Raw genomic sequence first — 14817 nt, 5'->3', positions numbered from 1 at the left:
GTTAGTTCTCAGTAATAAAACATGAGAGTAATACTACACAATGGTTGACACCTGTCCTGAAACTGTTACAGGGCTTGGTAAGTGCTGCCAAAAAGTCTAAAAATAAAACTTCTCTCCCTTACCTCCCTTCCCCCTCCATCACTGGTTGCAGTTTGGGTTTTCTGAGGTCTATTAAGGAAGCAAATAAACTTTCATGTAAAATGTGGGTTATGACTTGCTTTTTGATCTGGAAACTTATTAGTGTGCACGAAAGCAACAGGAAAATGCTGAAATGCAGTGTTCTGTATGCACTGCACTTTTTGGAAACTTTATTTTCTTTCCAGTTTCTCTTTTTTTGTGATGTGACAGAACAGATATTTTCTCAAGGTTAATTGACTTGTCCACTCTTTGTGTCTCTCTTGATATATATTTATGTTTTTTGTTGTTTTTTTTTTTTTAACGTTAAGGCCAGTCATGCTAATCAGTGTGCAGCAGTATATTTAATTATTTCTTAAGCTCTTAAGCTGAAATTTTCTGGGGAGATTTTCTGCTCTCTGTACAGGTAACAGTCAGCCTCAAGTTTTAGTGCAAAATATTAAGTTATTTTAAATTGAATGGAAGTCCCAGACTTACTATTCAAAACCTCATCTAATTAATCAGAGAACCCAGGGTATGGTACTTTGCCAGTTTGTACATCAAGTCAATATTTGATGTGTAAAGCGTTGAGAAAACACACGTATTGTTCACCGCAGCGAGCATGACGATTCTGACCTTTTTCTTTGCGTGTCTTAAATATTCCTTTGCTTGTGTTTGCCAACAGGGCAGCCCGATGGATCCGATGGTGATGAAGAGGCCGCAGCTGTACGGCATGGGCAATAACCCTCACTCTCAGGCACAGCAGAGCAGCCCCTACCCCGGGCAGTCCTACGGCCCTCCCGGCCCCCAGCGCTATCCCGTGGGAATGCAGGGCCGAGCCCCGGCAGCCATGGGAGGAATGCAGTATCCACAGCAACAGGTTTGTGGAGGATTTTTCTGGGTTGCTTTGGTTTCCCTCCTCTCTTTCTCTTCTCTCCTGACATTCCGGTTATACAGAAGGGCAAGAGAAAACCCTCAGAAATAAGTATTTCTTGTGCAAAAAGAGGATGAAGGGCTGTTTTAAAACTAAAGAAACTATGTTCACAGTGTGAATGTTTTCTGAAATCCCTTACAGTTCAAACAGGATTTAGTTTGTTGCTGGGATCTTTCTGGAGAGAGAGAAGTATGTCAAATGCCATGAGTTTTCTTTTTTTTTTTTCCCAGTTGACACCACTTAGTCTTGCATATTTTTTGGTTCTTTCCTTTGCTGCTGTTGCTATTTTGTTCTTGGTTTTTTAGGGGTTTTTATGTTCTCTTTCTCTCTGGCTTACATACACTTAAATGTAAGATGAAAACCTAGATCTGACATCAGTATATCAAGGCTAGTGTAGTCCAGTGCATACAAAAGTGGTACATATTTATATCATCTGTTTGTTGTTGTGGTGGTTGGTTTTCTTTTTTCTCCTCATTTTGATAGGAGTCTGTAGCTTTTCTTATTTTTTTTCTTTTACCAATTCTTTAAAGTCAGGATTTTTTTAACTTATCAGAGTGTATAGAAAGGTAAGGATCTCCTTTTTATCTCCTTGGATTTCACTGCTGATGGAGACCTTGTGCTTTTTTCCTACCCTTTTTAAGAAGGTTAGTCTCAATGTGCGTACCATGTACTAAGGAAAATACAGCAGTTTTCAAGAGGAAGAGATAAACTGAGGTTATCAAGAAGTTAATGTTTTGCTAATTTTTTTTTTTAATTAGGGACATGAGTGTAGGTAGTGAGAGCTCTACACTGCCTTGGGAGCACAGCTGATTAGTAACTTGATCATTAATGGGAAAGAATATTTGTTTTGTGCAACTGACCAGTCACAGATTAGCTTCTTTTTATGTCATTTCTTGTTTAATATAGAAAATAAGATACAATTTTGGACTCCTGGCAAATAGGTTCCTGTGCAATTCTTGTTATTACCCATCCAGTAGGACAAGATGTTAATCAGGCAGTTAATTAAATAACAGTTTCAAATAGATTATAATATCATTATCACAGGTCTTAATTTTTATTCTTTTCTGTTGTTAAATAGATACTTACTGATAAGGAAGAAATTATTTAGTTTAGAAATGCCAAACTGTATATTTGGTTGCTAGATTCAGGCAGCAAAGCATTTCGTCAGTTGCAAAAGAGAATTGAAATTGAATAAAGGAGGCTTTATTTTTCTCTGTGTATTTGTAACCAAAGTGAAGTTATTAAAACACATTTTTAATTTAAAAATGAGTTATTCTGTGTTACGGCGACGAGTGTTGAATTTTCAGTGCATTTGCTAATTGCTTGGTAATTGTAAATGACCCGTCAGCCGGCAGTGAGCTGGCAGCGCCATTGGCTGCCGGCCCCATCCGTCTCCTCGCAGCGCTGCCCTCCGTGGCAGGGCCGGCCCAGCACCAGAGCTCTTTGGGGAACAGGGACGGGATAATTATGACATTGAGTTTTTATTGAACGGACATCACCACCTAGGCATGATTTTGTTTTGGACGGCCTCCAAAGCTTCGTGTGTTTGGTTTGTGAACCTCTAATGATCTGAATCCAGTTCTTTTCATATTGCTCATATATTACCACCTTTCTACAAAGGATTAAAATGCAGGAATGCTGAGTGGTAAGTTGTCTTTGGCACAGGATGCCACAGTTTGATTCCTGGCTGGATTTTTACTCCTGTGACATGAATATTAAGTAAGGAGAGCCTAGCTACGCTTGTTAAAACTGTGTAGCACGTACCTACTTTAGATATCATATATATATATAAAATACATAATATTGCCAGAAGTTTCAGAAGATGAATCTCAGCACTTTCTGGAAATTGGACTGCTTTACAGTGTCACATTGAATTTATCAAAAGCACAAGGCACTTCCAGAAACTTGATTGGTAAAAAAATACTGGGCCTTAAACATATACCGTGTTCAGATTTAAGTATTGTGCAGAGATAGCACTGAGTAGATGGATTATGAGGGTGGAAGTGCCACACTGTAGGAAGGGTGGGAAGCATCAATGGGAGAGATTGTTCTTATTTTAAGTTATAGTTTGCTGTTGCTCAAAGATAGCTGAGGGTGTCAGCTCTGTTTCCTTGGATGAAACAAGAAGGCTTTTTGTTAAACTGTGAAGATTTCTGAATTTTGAGGAAGACCTTGAAATGTTAAGTCTGGCTCTTTGTCAGCAAGTGTTGTGGCTTGAGGTTAGAACTATGGGACTTGACAGATTTTAACTTGCAGGCTCTGCTACAGGATGCTGCAAATGAAGAAATAAAGATGAAAAACAGCACCCTAAAGATTGAACTAAAATTAATGAAAGTGGCAGAATTGAAGATAATTGCCTAGATGTAGTTAGCTGGTCTGTGTCATATTGCAGCAGAGAATAGTGTGTTCCAGCCTGCAGCCCAGAGGTGGAAGAGCTCTCTCTCAGGAAGGGAGGCCTCTGGCATAAGCAGTAAAAGATTAAAGAGGATAAAAAAGATGAAATGGTATCAGGTGCAGTCAGCCTGCAATATCTGCAGCATGGGCGTCAAGCACAGCCTGCTAACCAGCTTTAAAAGGGATATCCATGAAATGCTGCAGTCATTCTCTTACAACTGCTATTTGGTCTAGGCATGCTTGACACCAAACATGAAGGTGCAAATAAACCCCCAGATTCTCTTAAAATTCCATGTGGAAACTGCAGGTTATTGAAGTGACTATGGAAGCTATGGGATATGTTCTGCAAAGGACTAAAGAGAGAAAGCAGATCCCCTAAGTGTCCGGAACTCATCTCTGATGAGTTCTTGGTGATGAGCCCCAGCACAACACACTGAGCTTTACATAAGGGACACAATTTGAAATCCAAGCAATCTCTTTACACTAATACAGCTAAAGATAAAGGGGTCTAGGTATATAAATGGCCATATAGGAAAGGCAGGTTGGTTGTAAATAAAGTAATGGTAACCTGAGATTTTTGATTTCTTTTCTGACAGTTAACCACAGAGATACAGATTTGTCATGTGAAGATAGATGATAGCCTCCTGGAACAAAGTGCTAAGCAGTTTGAAGAGTGCTGCAGCGTTTTGTAATATTTTGAGGGCATGTCCAGTTAATTCAGAGTGAGTCAAATAAATATATAAAGCCTCTGGACTGATATGACACCTATATAAAAGGGAAGGTGATAGAAAAAAGAGTCAATGCTTAATTTATAGGATTGCAGATGACATATCTCTTGTCAGGATGCATTAATATGGAAAATTAATTACTTAGAAAGAGATTTTTATGTTGTTAGAAAACTTGGGGTTTTGTTTCTTTCCCATTCACCTTCCGTGGGAGAGGGGGGAAGAAGGCAAGTGAAGGCTGGGAGCAGGATGACCTGTGCCAATGTTGTCAGTCTTTATGAATGGAACACAAGTTGCAACAAGGTTTTAAAATGCTGTTCTTGCCTGTAAATCTTAATACTGCTATCTCATAATCTCATGAACTCTCGCTCCTGGTTCGCATGGGATGAATGTAATTTTTGGGTTATTAGCACTCCTTACCCAGGGAATGTATGTAAAACCAGAAAGCAGAAAACTATTCTCTCAGATTTAACTTTCAGTTTCTAATATCTTAGATATCACTTGGAATTACAAAGAGATGATGTCAAAACTGAAAATCCTAATATGCAAGGATAGCTAGCACCTGAAAACTTCAGGCTTGATTTTGCAATACATCTCACTATGAGTGAAATACTATCTGAGTAATAAGATCTGATTATAAAGACAATAATTTGCTTTTCTTTTAACCTCCTTTTTTGCCTCACACCCTTTTTGGACCTTAGTCAAGCAAGTGATGATGCCATGATTGGTTCCTTCTGCCTTTAGTTCGATTGCCTACTCAAAGTGTTTTAGTGCTGGGTGATGTAGGAAAACCTTCTGCTGCTTTGTAAAGATATTTTGCTAAAAATAAGACCTCAGAATGCTGGTCAAAATAAAGGGCTTTTTTCTCACCAGTGGTGTTGCTTTTTCGTGATAATAGGATGCAGAATTTTATTTTGTGATGAATTTCATTAAGCTTAAAAATCATATACTTGAAATAGTCACAGGTTTTGAAATTTTTCATCAGGGTTTGAAGGCTTGGATTTATGAATATGTTTGAAAGAATTGAATGGTGTGATATGCTTGTTTAATCAGATGATCATTGCCTAATTGATTTTTTTTTAGCGTGCATTAAAATTCCTTGTGTACTTGATGGACTGGAACAACAACTTATTGTGTAAATAGGATCGTGTTGCTATAATGCATAGTAAATTCTTTATGAAAGATATTTGCATGGATGTGTACAACAGCCATTCCTAATAGCTATTTTGAATGGAACATTTCAGTACTGATCATGCAGTTGCCTTAGTGCCTTGAGCCTGCTTGCAGCAAGACAAGTTATGAGCCCGAGCCTCGGTCTATTCTTTCTCCTTCTTTTTGCTATAGAAATTCTGTAAGATGAAAGGGTGCTAATAACTTGTCCCTTTAACTTTTTTTTAATATTCTTGATTTGCAGAATTCAAAACCAAATGTTATCAGTGTCCTCACTGATTTAAGAATGGAACTGTAGATATTCAGAGAAGTACTAATTCCATTTCCCCCCTTTTTTGATATACAGATTATTTTGAGGTGTGAGGAAAATGCCTGTTGTTGTCTTATATGGCAAGTTTCAATGTGGAGTAACTTTTTTTTTTTTAAGGGGAGAAAAAGTTGTAAAACCTCTAGGAATATGTAGCAAGGATTTATTGTAATGGAAACTGCAAGTAAACCAGAACTATAGGAGCAGCAGTGTGATTACATCATTTAGGAAAGGGTTTACAGTGCCCGGCTTGGGTAATGTCCCAGGTTGGAAATGTCGAGTTTACGCCAAGGAAATCAGTTGGCTGTTGCCTTGGCAGATAGAGTTTTAAAGCTAGCAAACTCAGGTGTTTACTGCTGGTTGGCTGGTTGTATGAGTTACTTTCTGAAGTAATTTTAATTCTAAAAGATTGAAGTCTACCAAGAAAGTGAGACTTACTGTCATATTTTGCTCTGAACCATTAACTTAAAATGCTGTGTATACATACAGCAAGTACTGGTCAAGTGATTACCTTTTTGGTCCTCTGTGTGTATAATTGCCCTCAGCACCTAGATGATACTAAATGTGTTGCAGTTTTTTTTCCTAAGTAGGTTTTAGCACAATTGATGTTAGCCTTGTTAAAGAGAGCAGACCATTTTGAAATAAGCACCATTTTCAGTTCTTGGTCTGTTTATTTTGCAACAACAGAGAATGAATCAATGTGATAGAGTCTCAAAAACAGCCAGCAGAGGACAAAGTAGTGAGATGTGTTGCTTTTTCTTAAAGATTGATAGATACATTTGATGCACATACATAAGAAGGGAGTGTAAAGCTTTGATCAGCATGTGCTTCAGAAGTATATTTTTCAAGATTTTTGTTTGATTTACCTGTGGGGTTTTGGGGGCATTTGTTTTTCTTTTGGTTTTGGTATGGCTTTTGTGGCATGTGTGTGTGTTCTATTTGTGTTTTTGTTTGCTTGTTTCTTTTTTTTTTTTGGTATGTTTCATGTATTTTGGTATGTCACTGGGCATTTATTTGGAGCTGTCACTAGCAGATTATGGATCTGCTTTGTTACTATTTTTCCCAACTTCCTGTTCTATAAATAATACTTTTAATTAAAATCATTCCTCAGTAACATTTTATTTGAATGATAGATCTGGTATCCTGAATTTCTATAAGCCTCAGAGAAAAAAAAATCAGTAAAGTAAGTAGAACTGCTGCTTCCTGGAGAATGTAATGTTTGAACCAGAAAAAAGGACAAGAAGTCATAGCTAGTTGCCTTTCATGTAAGGCCATTTTTAAGAATGGGTCTTTTGATAGTCAAGTGTTAATAATTGCAAAGAAAAGTTGTTGCTCTTTGTCATGTAAAGAAATGGGATTTTTAAATTTCAGATTTAGGAAAATGCTAAGTACTGTGCTTGTGCAGACTGTAGGAAAATGTTTAGCATGGTCCTTTCTTTTGGTATACTAAGCCTCATTGACTAAATTGAAAAAAAGGCTGCTACTTTAGTTCATGGCAGGATAAGGCTTTATGTTGTATTGTCTCCTTTAGAATTATCCCTTCTATTGAGTGTAATTCACTCTATAGAGGGAGGTGAGCGCAGATTACAGATAATCACAGAATCAAATTCAACCTAAGTTTGTGGTCCTTATGACAGTTTAGCTCTTCATCTTAATGCTGGTCATCTGAGATTGTTTACTGAAGAAAATCCCTTAAGTAACAGAATTGCATTATTATGGTAAATAGAAACATTTCAGTAGCTTCCATCATTCTTTGAAACAGTGCAGAAAAAAATGTAGGTTGGAAAGGGAAAAAAACTGATCTTTCAGCTGGTGAGAGATGATTCGGAAATGAGACTGGGTCAGCATTTTTATTTGTTGAATTACCGTGTAATGATGTTCAGTAAATGCTAATTTTTACATCCAAACTGGAGTATGAGGCAGACAACATTTGTACAGAAAGTGTGTAAGAATGATCTATGTATTATGACAAATGAAATGTCTTTTTGTTACTGCTAAACGATTGTCATTTAGCTGGAATATTTAATAGCTGTAATCACATCTGTTGTTCTGCTTGGAAGTGGGGACGAGGGGAAAACATGCAAGCCCTCTGTGTTGGTGTTCTGAAAAAGGTTGTTTAAAGACGCAGCAGTTATTTTGTTATTGGGACCTTGATTTGCTAGCAGAATTAGCTGTCACTCTGCACTGGAGTTAGGCAGGAAATAGATTTGGTGATCAGGAGTGGAGAACAGAGAGCTGTTTGCTGCTTCACTAGGAAGGTACAGAATAACTTACTTATGAGCAGCTCATTTTACATGGCAGCAGGAGACATGAGTTTATTTACATTTGAAGTAAAATAACATCTTGCTTTAAGAAAAGACTGGTGCATTACTCTGTTCAACAGCTGCCATATAATGATTGTGCCAGGAGGGTTTTAAAGCATAGGTAAGGAATAATTGACTGTTACTCTTAATATTATAGTCATAGTAGGTTTTTGTTAATAATATTAATCAAAAAATAATTGACACTCAAATAGTTGAAATAATGTCCTGACCCATCATGCACATATTCAATATGATTTTTTAACCATATTGTAACTGTATTTCCCAATATTCCTGAAGGAACTCAGATATTTTTTTCTATTTTTTTAAAATCATGATATGAGTTTCTCAGAAGATGCTATCATTTGTCTGTTAATTTGGACTTGCTCAAAGGAAGCAAGGAACGCAATAGAGTATGCTTTTTTAAAAATAGGGAGTGTGTTTCCCACAGCTGAAAATAGGGCTGAAGATAAGGGGAAATCAGTGGGAAATTTGCTGTGATTTCATTGGAAAAACAATTTCACTTTGGGGCCACGCTGGTGGGGTTGGGTGACTTGTCTTGAGTTGATATCAGGGTAGGCAGAATTAATCCACTAAGTCAATTGAAGAGACTTTCAGAATGAGACAGGTCAGTACCCTTCACTTTGCTCACCCTGTGACAGAGTCAAGTAGGTTTCTTCTTGAAACAATAGGCCTTTCAAAAAATATCTGATGTTTTAGTAGTTCAAGATTAGACTCCTATTGCTAGCAGCAACTTTTATTTTTTTATAGACTAAGATTTATATTAGATTTAGCTTCAGCAAAACTTGTACAAAAATTACAGTGGGAGAGTTAGTACCGCAAAAAATGAAAAGTATTTTCCATACTTTTTTTATCTAGTCAGTCTGAGATGACATGGGTTCCATGTAGTACAATTCAAGCTTGCTCAGTAACCTGCTTTACTTTTGCATGTTTTATCATCTAGAACATTTAGACCTTTTTGTGGGAGTAGATGAGTTATAAAATCTTAAAAAAAAACTTAAACATGTTTGAGACTATTTAATTTTTCTGTAGACAATTTTTTCTAATACTCGTGTTTGTTTGTATATTGCATTGCTCCTTATAACTATTCTAACTGGGCACGTCTAAAAATCCTAATGTAAATATGTTAAGCTTTTGGTGTTTGGTTGTTTTTCAAGACGGATGAAAGAAAGATTTAAGAACTTAAAGAATAACTCAAATCTACAACTCATGAAATCTCTGTAGGCTTTTATTCTTCTACTACCTTGGGTGACCCCATTTTTAGGTACTTCTAGTACTTGTTCATTGCTTTGCCTGAAATAGAAAAAATGTGTTAAATGCTTGCGTCCTTGCTGATAACGTATTTCATCTCTGAATCTTATAAAGTCTTTTAGGGGTATGGAAGAGTACCAAGGAGAAAATCAGTGTCTGTTTTATTTCTTTGTGCACGCCATTTTTTTTCCCTCTTCTTCTGAATATTGTTTCTTAGTAATGCTTTTTGCATTTGAGTGTAAAAGCAAGACACATACAGGTAATAAACAATTCAGTGACTGAACATTATTAGAAATCATATTTGAATCTTATATCCAAATACACCTTTAGGAAAGTAAGTGAATTTAGTTTCGGTAAATTATACTTGCTTGTTCATTTCTTTCACAGAAGAGTGATGAAGAGTTTCTGCACATTTCTTGGCATACTGTAATATAACTTGTCTTTTGAGACAAGAGTCCAATCAAAATAAACAAGGCTTATATAGCCACTTAGGGAAGATGTTGTTTTAATTATTTAAGAAGTAACATTAGTTATCTGGAGTCTATATACATGTGTGTTTTAGAGGCCATGTTGGCAAGGATGTGCTTTACAGGACACGTTAGTGGAACCACCTTGTTCTTCCCACAGGATTGTCTCTCTGTTTTGTGCTCAGCAAGTGGTGCTTAATAGAAACAAACGCAGAGAACTGAGCCTGTGCATGGACAGAGCAAGCAGGGCTGCTCGGCAAGGATCTCTGCTTGAAGCTACTCCTGCCCCCCCTCAGAAACTCCACTGCTTGCCTCTGCTGTCTCTCCTAACTTTCCAAGCTGGCAGCACTGAAAGTGGGCATGTGTTTTGGCTCTTCTACTGTACTGGAGAATGTTTTAAAGGACAGATGCAAATTGACTGGTTTGTGTTTTTCATTGGTTTCATTTTATTGCTGGTTGGCAAAACTGAGGAAAATCAGAGGCCAAGATATCTCCCCACAGGTTTGGGAAGTGTGTACTTAATAGATTTATAGCCCGTTTATGCTTGGAAGGGTATTCTAGGGAGGAAAGTATTATTTCTAAAATGAACCTTAAGTCCTGCAGAAAATTATACTTTAGACCTCATGTTCACAAAAAATCCTACCTGATGTTGGAGAGCAGGCAGGTGGGTTTTTAGTCCTCTGAGGTGATGCTGTGAGAAATTCCATGTATCCTTCTCAAACTGAAGATTGTTTTATGACCTGAGTAAATTTGCAGTCTTGCAGCAAGTTGTGAAGAGTAGATTCAGTAAATGCCAAGATTGTGTGGGGTATTTGGCCTTTTCTGCTTTGATTTTATACATCACAGGAAAAATAATGTTTTTTAATATTCCTTTAGGCTTATAACACCAGGGTTATGAGAGAAGCATAACCACAAAAAGTAACTGAAGAATATCCAGGAAAAGATCAGGTATACTTTGGGTGTATTAGGTGTAGGCTTTTCTTTCTTCTTTCTCTCTTGAGTTCTGTCATCCCATTTTTGTCTTTCACATGTAGAACTGACTAAAAATACACTCCTATTCTTGGCATGCATTAATATCTTGTAAAGCAGAATAAAAACTTGACAAAATACCAGAACCCTGTGTGCGTGTGACTTGCTGTGTCTTTACTGGAGTTGCTTTAGACCTCTTTGCGGGAACTTAAAAACTTCAGCTTTCTGCACATCTGGTTAAAAAAGGAAAAAAAAAAAAAAGACCCCAAAAAAAAGAGTTAAAGAGTTAACCTGGTTGTAATACTGCTGTTTGTAGGAATGTGGAAAGATCTATATTACGTGTGGTGTTGTGCTTAGTGGAGAAGACATGTTTTTACTTGAAAAGTACTTTAATACATGGACCTGATGTTATGTATTGCACTTCAGACGCAGGCAGGAATGGCTGTGTCCTGAATTATTTAAGGTAATAAACTTAAGTGATCTTAGTATTTTAATAAATATTTGCTAAAAGAAAGGAGAGCACACTCTGGCATTTGGTGTAGATCTTGTAGTAATGAAATGCTGCAAATTATAGGGTTTATTATTGCATTGTGGTTTTGTTGGGTACTTTTTACTGTCTTAGAGATGTGACATTTCTATTTGCAATACCAAATGGTAATTTCTCTGAAATAGGTGGGTGCAAATTCTTAAGTGAGAGTTTGGTAAAGGGGCATGGAAGGGAGCCTGCGGCTGGTAGAAAAGCAGTATTGTCAGTGCTAGCCCTGATTGTACAAGGAATGATCATCTGCTTCCTGCATGTCAATAAAAATGCAGGAGAGCACCTTTCTTGACACAGAGGTTGCTGAAACATCAGTGCTGTCTTTTTTTGTAATACTCCTGTGGATGTTTTTGCACAAAGTGGTATCTGTCAGAGCTTGAAATATTCTTGCACAGTTTCCTTTGAACAGGTAGCACAGGACAAGTTCTAGCACATAGCTGCTTGACATGGGGCCGCCTACCGCAGGGAAGGAATGCCTTGCTTGCATACGTCTGAGCTGATGTGCTGAGAACTTTGCCAGTCATTTTGCCAGTTACATACTGGGCTGTAAATAATTACTGAACTTCCATTTTGAATCACAGAATTTTTTTCCCCTTTTTTTCCTCCCTCTTTAAAGTAAAACTGTAGCAGTGGGAAATACTGGGAATGCCTTAACACTTAGTGATGTTTTTACAATGAATGTAACATAAATCTGCGCATCTTTATTGCTATGCCATTTTCATTTTTGAAATGCAGTATTGTTCTCCTTTTGTTGCTTTCACTAGTATTGTTCATCTAGTATTGTTCACCTGGTGTGGGGTGTGTGAAATTACAAGGGGAAACAAATATTGTGAATGGTCCACCTAAAAGATGCAATAAAAATACAAAGACTTAATATTTTCCTGAAAAAGAGATGCCTTTTCTTTGTTATTTTTACATACTTGACAAGAGATTGTGGGTGAAATTTGAACAGTGGTTTTTTGCACCCTTGCTGGAGTTCTTAATCTATACTGTTAACGTCTTGGTTTGGAAATTGAGATATTCAGATATCAGGTTTTGATATGTTGTGAAAATCCCAATTGTGTTCAAAAAAGATAGAATGAATTGGGCAGTACAACTCTGAAAGGATGTGAGTTCATTCTTGTCCCATAATTTTTCCTACAGTTGAAGTCAGTGTAAGTGCTTATTGGAGCAAGCAACATAGAGCAGTGTATTTGTGTGCAGTTGCCTTGAGGAATTTTTCTTGCCTTTTTTTTGTCCTTAAGATTCCTTGTCTTGCGGCAGCTTTCTCTGTTTAGTTGAAGGTGAAATGAGCCTTGCAAACATATTTGTCAGCTGAGGCAGAGGTGTACATGTTTGTCCATACTGCTATGTTAATACTGTTCATTACACTATATTTGCTCTTGGAAAATTGAGTAATGAAGGCCTGAAACCTCATTCTGGACAGAGGTGTTATGGATGCTTGGTCAGTCTTCTGCTTGCTCTCCCTACTGGGTGAGGAAACCCACCCAGTATAGCTGGGGGGTGTCCCTGTTTGTGTTCAGGAAGGGCACCACTGGCTATCAGCTCTGCCACTGGCTTATGTGATTTTTAGTGAAATTTGCCTAAGGTTGTGCTATTCATGCCAGTTTTGCACTTACCACTGCACTTTCCAGCTGGAGGCACAGAAGGCTTCCCATTTGGGTGGGGGAGCGAGGTTACCAGCCCTTCCTGTGGCAGTCTGTCCCTTCATGGAGCTGTTTAGTAGGAAACTGCAGTGGCTATGAGCTGATCTGTCTCAAAGGCCTCCCCTTCCACATGTGAGACAGTCAAGGTAAATGTAGTGACAGTAGGGCTGTGGAAAAATCCGGACCTGTATTAACAAATACATCTTGGAAAAGCAGCCATTTGAATGGAAGTATGTTTTGATAACTATTAAGAAAAGACTTGACGGGTGAAAATAAGTGTACAGATGCAAATCTTAACAAAAAAGTTGATAATCTTTCTCCTGAAAAAAGCTGCTGATATGTGGCTGGCTGTGTTAGTGTCTTTGCCTGGACTTGTCATACCTTTGGACACCCTGCAGTACCATCACTGATTTAAAACTGAAATCATACTGCATATCAAAGCAGTAGGGGTTTGGTATTGTTTGTTTGTTTGTTTGTTTTGGGTTTTGGCTTTTGGTTGGTTTTTGTTTGTTTGTTTTTTCTGTTGAAAAGAAAATTACAATGTCAGAAATTTCAAGGTAGCAGAAATAAATACACTACTGTGGGATTGGAGAACGCTGAAGCTGTGGAGCTTGAATTGTTCCACTGACTAGAAAATATACCTAGACAGGCCTTTTCTAACATAAAGAAGAAAATAATGGCTCACACATTTGATTCTGTAGAGACTCCCAGAAGGTAATTACCAAAGGATGTTTTGAAGTCTCAGAACATCCCATGAAGTAGGAGAGAAGCCACTTTTTCCATTCAGTGCAAGAAACCTAGCACTTCTCCTTTTCCCATTCCCTTTCCCCAGCTGCATTTGGCTGTTTTGTCAGCTGTGGTGGAAGAATTCACATCAGTAAGATAGGGTTTTGATGCTAGTTGCCAGGAGGCAGAAGCTTTTTAAAAGCCTCTTTATCCAGTTTGGCTCAAAAGGTGTTCCTGATAAGCAGTACAGAAACAAAGATCTTGCAAGTGTCCCACTGGTAGGGTGAGTAGTTTGGTGTAATTGTTGGTGTTTCTGAGAAGCTGGTTATTGTCTGCAAAGGGAAGGGAGCATGTTCTTAGGCTGAGCTCCCTCTGGTAAGCAGAGAAACTATTTCTTGAGGTCACTTTGGCTTGGGTGAGTAGAAGAGCTCAGAGCTGAGAGCTGGGGCAGTGGAGATGGATGGAGGGTGACATTACAGGAACATCTAAGCATGCATTGAGATTGAAATAATGGTTTTGTGAACAGCAGTGATCAAGAAACTAAAGATGACAGGAGAGGCACCCCCCCACACCACCGCCATCCCTATTTAATTGCCTATACTCTAATGCTGGCAGCCAGGGTAATAAACAAGAGAAGCTGGAATTTCTCATTTACAATTACAAATTTTGTCTGCCTGGTATTACTTGAAATCTAGTGGAAAGGTTCACAAGATTGGAATTTTAAAATAAATGGTTATAACCTATTTAGAGAGAATTGAATGGATAGAGGGGGAAGGTAAGTGGTACTCTGTATCAAGAGTGATATTATGTATTTCTGAGTAACTGAGTACTCAAAAGCAAATGATACTAAATGCTTGTGAGTTATTGTCCTGGCAGAGAAGGTAGGAGATGTGGGTACTAACCAGTACCTGCTAGGTACCACTGAAATGAAGTAAAAGCAAGATGACCTGTCCCTCAAGAATGTAACTTGCACTGGGGTGAGAAGGGGGATACAGGGATTGAACATCACCTGCTGCAAGCATTGAAACCCTTAGGAATGTCTGTTAAAAACTGTGCCTGTAAATGCAGGCAGCAGTTTGTCTGGAAAAACATTGTATCTGGCACTGAGGAATTCAAAAGCAGATGAAGAGCTAGTCACAGAAGTCAATCAGTGGTTTTTTAGTTGAAAGGACCATAGCTGGATTTAATTAAGTTGTATGCAGAAAGAATTGAGCTCAAATAAGTAACAATATAAAATCCATGAGCATGGATGTGT

The 14817-nt window shown here is 37.9% G+C and overlaps 1 protein-coding gene across 1 annotated transcript in view; it reads left to right on the top strand.

Moving 5' to 3' along the window:
- Window positions 1-672: 672 nt before the first annotated feature.
- The window catches only part of LOC115947791 (AT-rich interactive domain-containing protein 1B-like), a 66565-nt gene continuing 52420 nt past the window's right edge, over window positions 673-14817 (top strand). The window contains exon 1 of the mRNA XM_031056243.1: window positions 673-994. Within this exon, the coding sequence (XP_030912103.1) occupies window positions 737-994 (258 nt within the window). The 5' untranslated portion in view covers window positions 673-736. The remainder of the gene's footprint in view (window positions 995-14817) is intronic.

The sequence above is a fragment of the Geospiza fortis genome, unplaced genomic scaffold, assembly GCF_000277835.1.
Source record: "Geospiza fortis unplaced genomic scaffold, GeoFor_1.0 scaffold162, whole genome shotgun sequence".
NCBI classification, from domain to species: domain Eukaryota; kingdom Metazoa; phylum Chordata; class Aves; order Passeriformes; family Thraupidae; genus Geospiza; species Geospiza fortis.
The sequence above is the reverse complement of the archived record's forward strand: the minus strand, read 5'-3'. Positions and strand labels throughout refer to the sequence as shown.